Source organism: Eptatretus burgeri, chromosome 1, assembly GCF_056783735.1.
Source record: "Eptatretus burgeri isolate ZD-2024b chromosome 1, Ebu_testis_v1, whole genome shotgun sequence".
In the NCBI taxonomy this organism is placed as follows: domain Eukaryota; kingdom Metazoa; phylum Chordata; class Myxini; order Myxiniformes; family Myxinidae; genus Eptatretus; species Eptatretus burgeri.
In genome coordinates, this window is record NC_140961.1 from 42,335,310 (window position 1) to 42,341,230 (window position 5,921).

A 5,921-nucleotide genomic window follows, 5' to 3' on the forward strand; every position below is an offset into this window, starting at 1 on the left:
CTCGGTAGTCGGTATTAGCTCTGCATTGTGTTTTCACTTTTACATTTGCTTTTTGTGTAAATGGAATTGTGTTTTTTCTGTGTGCTTTTGGTGGAATTGTATATGTGTGCTTTCCGTTCGTCGCGAATAAATGTGCTTTATTATTGAACTGTTCTCCCGCTTCGCTTCGTCATTTCTCCCATTGAATCCTCATCTTGCTTCACGTAAAGGGTTGGTAGTGGGCTGAATACGCCCGATAATTAATCGAACCGTCGAGGTCGACGATAACACCGCTCGGTTATTCTGATAGTACGGAACGGGTCGCTTAAGTGGCCCGTGTCCGAAGTCGACCTGCGGCAAGGTGCGATCGCCCGGTCTACCCTCCGCGTGGGTACTTAGGTAGGTCGAATTTGGCGAGCAACCCTATCCCACGCGGGGGCTGATTGGCTCGATCGCGGTGAGACCGAAAGGTCCACCCGTGACTGGTTCCCGGCGTTAGTCCGAGAGGGTCACGACTGGATTGTCCGTCCGGTGGGCGACGTGCCGCGATTCGAGTTACGTGGCCGTCAGCACGCCGGCGGGCGCGAAATCCGCAACAATATATATATATATATATATATATAAACATATACATAATGTGCAGTGTCTGTCCTGTCCTGTGTTGTCACTGAACTACTCCCGCAGATCTCTGGACGTGTCTGGATGGTGGTTATCTCTGGATGTCTCCAGACGTTGTTTATCTCTGGACATGTGCAGATGGTGTTTATCTCTGGACGTGTCCAGATGGTAGTTATATCCGGACGTGTCCGGATGGTGTTGATATCCAGATGTGTCCAGGTGGTGTTTATCTCCGGCTGGTGTTTAACTCCGAATGTGTCCAAACGTTGTTTGCCTCCAAACAGTGTTTGCCTCCAGATGTGTCTGGATGGTGGGTATCTCTGGATGTGTTCAGACAGTTATCTCTGGATGTGTCTGGGCGATATTTGTCTCTGGACAGTGTTTATCTCCAGTCATGTCCAAGTGGTGACCTGAGATAACCACTGTCCGGATATATCTAGACATAACCACTGTCCGGATACATCTAGACATAACCACAGTCCAGATACATCCAGAGATAAACACTGATTACTTTGCTGATGGATGGGTCGGCAATACATTGACTGATAAACTTTTCACAACATGTTGTTCGAAGAGGTCCAGAAGTGCAGTTTGGAACTATTTTGGAAGGTTAATGAAAACAGTGAAAAGTTGAATGCTCACTTTGTTCAATAGATATTGATCATCACTGCAATATGTCCAATATGCGAAAACATTTGAAAACCAAACACCAGAGAGAGTACCAATAAGTGAGTTGTGAATGCAGGTTCAAAGAAACCAAAGTCTGCAACAGCAACAAGTTCATTTTCGCAATTGACGATTGAAAGCACTTTCACCCCGGAAACGTCCTGGGATGCTGCCTTCCCTTCTCCTCCCCTCATGCTGTCTTCCCTCCCGCTTCCCTCCTTGCTCCACCACCCCTCCTCACTCTTTCTCCCTCCCCCTCCTCACTTACCCCTCTCTCTCTCTCCCACCCCTCTCCCTATCCCTCCCCCCTCTCTTATTATTCCCATCAGTGAAGTGACTGGTGGTATTTGCTCACCTTAAATAAATGCAAATTAGGATGACACACACTGGCTGGTTGGACATCGATCAATGAAAGAACTTTGGGTTTTGTGACATAACGTAACCCCCAACTCATAAACATCATCAACAAAAAATACAATTTCAAAGTACAAAGCACACCACCATTTTATTCAAGATCTTTGATTTGAAAAAAATAATAGGAAAAGTACAAAAAAAACCAACTACTTAACAAAGGATTGTAAAAATATAAAATTATGACATAATGACTAGGCTCTGAAGATGAAAACAAACTTTGCTTAAGTGAATTATAAAGTTGCATATTTGACACTTTTCACCTCAATTGGTTTAAAATGATGGCACAGAATGGTCTAGTTTTCTTAAACCCTTTAAAAAAGTCTTTAAAATCTCACCCTATTTTGCAAACAAAGCGAGGCTCGAGGAAGAGCTATAACAAAGAACAGATTAGGACGCAACAAAACAAAAGGAACAGCACAAAAGAAAGGGGGAAACACCAACAGCAGCGTTGAGGGACAAAATAGATGAAGATGGACAAACAAGGAATGCAGGTAAGAATGAGGGGGAAGGGAAGATACAGGGGGTGGACAAGATGGATATGGATGCAAATACAGAGAAAGGAAAAACTCGAAATATGTGGGGAGGGAAGTTTTGAAGATCTGGAGGAAAGAATGAGATTGAAGAGAATGTGGAAGTTGATTCCATTGGTGGGAGAAAAGAGGAATGAATGAGTGGAGATGAGGAATGATTCTAGATTTTGGGAATTTTATTAAAAGGGGGTTGATTGTGGACCATGTGCGCCCTGCAGAAACCTGGGGATGGGGGTGGGGTGGGGGACAATAAAGCACAAAAATGGTAGAAGGTGCAAGAACACAAATGTGGTGGCAGAAGACAGAGAAACTACCACCCTGTCTGCAATGGGAAAGTGATAGGCCCATAGAATCAGCGTAATAACGGGAGATTTCAATTATCTTTAAGGCTTTGGTTTCCACCGCATCAAGCCGAGCAAGGTGTGAGGCAGGGGAGCCAGTCGGGAGAGGAGAGCAGTATTCCATCAAGATGAAGGTGTTCATGAAGCTGCTCAGTCGGCAGCTGGCTTTGGAGGTCAACTTTTGAATAGGGTTTGCCCCAAGAAAGATCTGTCGTACAAACTGGGAATCCTTTGTCGTACAAAGGCCTTCCTTGGCACACCTGAACTCCTATCCACCTAAAACGCCTTCATCTGCAGCTTGATGGAATACTACTCTTCCCTTTGGGCTGGCTCCCCTACTTAACATCTTGCTCATCTTGACACTGTGGAAACCATGACCTTTAGGATTATTGGAATTTCCCATGACGAAGCTGAGTCTATGGGCTTATCACTTTGCCGTTTCAGACAGGTCAATGGTCTTTCCATCTTCTACCGCTTCCTTTCTAGTCTTGCACACACTTTTATTTCTCGTCTTGCACCCCATGCTCTTTCAAGCTTTTTGCATCAATGCTTTCTGGAGTGAAGAATGAGATTGAGGAAGATGTGCAAATTTATGTCAGGCTCATACGGTTCATCATGATGGAATACTACTCTTGATGGAATACTATGGAATTCCATCATGATGGAATACTATTTCAGTCGTTTCACCTTCTGGTGAAACGACTGAAATTAATCCAGGATCACCGCTTACCTCCACTCATTCGTTCCTTCCCCCCCCCCCACCTGTGAAATCAACTTCCACATCCTCTTCAATCTCATTCTTCCCTCCAGATCTTGAAGACAGCTGTGAGCCACCATCTGAGATCATGCCCAATCGAAAACCATGATTTTTTCTTCCTTCGGTAACCCTACCCAAATCCCTCTTCCTTCCAAATTTCCAGTTTTCCCTCCTTGGAGTTTCTTTCTGTGTCCATCTTTCCCACCCCATGCATCCTTTCCTGCCCCTATTCCACATCCAAGTCTGCCCCTGTTTTAGCCTTCAACTCTTCTGTTGGTGTTTTCCCCTTCTCTCTACTGTTCCTTTTGCATCTTGTTTTTGTCTGTTACATATTGTTATGTTCAGTCTTATACGTTATGTTCAGTGTACTTGCTCTTCCATGAGCCTTGACTATGCATAAAGATTTTTTTTGTAGCAAATCATTGTTTACAGGCCTGCTGTGATCATTAGAGATTCAGGTTGCAATGTAAAGAAAATTTTATAAAGCAACGATTGGATATTTCTTTAAAAAGATTTTTAAAAAGCTACGATTGGATATAAATTTTTTTTTAAAGCTACGATTGGATATTTCAGTGACAGTGGCGAATTGTTGCAGTGAGGTTACCGAGGTAGAATCATGGAGTTTTGTCATTTGCAATGACTTGCACTCATTTTACTTTGGTAAAAACACAAAGCAAGTGGTAAACGAGAAACATCTCAGCATTAGAAATCACCAAAATCCCTGCGTTTCTCATGCAATCTCATGAAGTTTAATGAGAATTTCATGAGAAACTCGTAAAAATCGCAAGGAAAATGTTGATTATTCTTTTTAATGCTTTATATTTTGATAATAACGTCACCATCTAGTTTCATGAATCTAGTTTCGTGGCGATGCTATTATTATAAAAATTATTATATTAACATTTTTATCAAAAGTTGTTATTACAACAATGTCACAATGAAATTGGAGTTTTAGTTTGCTGGAGACAGCCACAGGTTGTATGCGACAGCGACCAGGGCACACGCAATGTAGACCGCAATGCACATCCAGAACCGTGGATCTTTGAGCAGTTCCTTGTCGAAGCTCGAAAAAACTACATATCCCATGCTCAGTCCTGCCAGGCCGCCGGCAATGTGGGCCACAAATGACACCTGCATAATAGGAAGATGTTACAACAGGCAGGTTAAAATATCCAGAAAACTTGAAAAATGTCCAGAGGATTGTGCATTGCTGTATTTGTTCCAAACTTTCACACATGCCTATAATTATTACATATTTTACAAGGATATATATATATATATATATATATATATATATATATATATATATATATATATATATATATATATATATATATATGTATATAAAATCCATAGACAGGGGAAGAGGTCATTTGGCCCATCATGCCCGTTTCATCCACAAGTGATAAATATAACCACATATAATGGACAAAAGTGTGCTCCAAGATGCTGCACCTATGCTAGTACTGCTCCAGAACGGCAGTGTTTAGCCTAATTAAACTTGTAAGCCAGAATTGAGACTATTTGTGGAGTCCTTCCCATTGGCTTATCCACATTCTTGAGAGTTGTCCAAGCTGCATGAGCTCCTTGCGAAGAGCCTTGTGTTTTTCAGTATAATTTGGTGATTGTTGTTTCACCACCACAATCGCTCGTCGTTTACACCTACTTGGTGATGCAGACATCAGGTAACCCATTGTAAGTGGAAAATAAATTATTACATAGGGGTAATGCATAGTAATTCTGTAAAATGTATTTGGCTGGTAGCACTCACTACGAGTTCCCTATTAATCTTCATGTTTGTGTCCATTGTGGACAAGGAGAGGGAATATGACAGGGACAACATCAAATACAAGACAACTTTAGCATTGTACAGACTCTAAACACAGCGTGCGATCATGCCATACAGAGCATGTGCAATTTTTGAAAGCAGTGACGATGACATGATAAAGTCCAATACAGTATATCAATGGGTTGAGTGCGAGATATGGAGACCTCAGGTGGGAATGCAGACTTAACAGCAGAACATGCTTGAAAAGAGCTTTTGGTGCAACCCGAATGTTTTCAAAGTCAATCTTAGTCGGTCGGTTGATCTCATTGTGTCTGATAATAGCACCGCTTGATTTTGTTATGACATACATATGACATACATTTTGTTGTGACATGTTATGACATACTTTAGAGGAGATCAACTTGGGAAATATTCTCCGCAAAATGGGACAGGCAAAGTACCAACTTACCTTCTCCGCAAGATCTTTGATGATGTATCTTCTATAAATCGCCAGGCTGACATCAGAAATCACTGAAAACAGATGTGGAAAATAAAGCAATGAAGACCATTAAATGAAAAATATTTACTTATATTTTCACTTGTGAAACAAATGACGACAGACGGTAACACACATGTACAGCACATCATATCCCGTGGGTTTGAAACACATGTACTAGTCAATTGTTCAGTTGGTCTCCTTAGAATGTTGTTGACCATCTCAATCAGAAATTTCCCTGAAAGGCAAATCTCACCCTCAATGTCCCTCAGGTGGTGTAGTGTGAACACAGTTATCTGTTGAGTAAAGTTTTCAGTTAATTTCCATCAAGCTCTTTGAATTACGTCATCCT

General features: G+C 41.7%; 1 protein-coding gene across 1 annotated transcript in view; it reads right to left on the reverse strand.

Moving 5' to 3' along the window:
* Positions 1-1,749: 1,749 nt before the first annotated feature.
* Positions 1,750-5,921, reverse strand: part of RHBDL2 (rhomboid like 2) — a 25,725-nt gene continuing 21,553 nt past the window's right edge. The window contains exons 5-6 of the mRNA XM_085850968.1: positions 5,543-5,604; positions 1,750-4,436 (exon numbers count right to left, since the gene is read on the reverse strand). Of these exons, the coding sequence (XP_085707094.1) occupies positions 4,257-4,436; positions 5,543-5,604 (242 nt within the window). The 3' untranslated portion in view covers positions 1,750-4,256. The remainder of the gene's footprint in view (positions 4,437-5,542; positions 5,605-5,921) is intronic.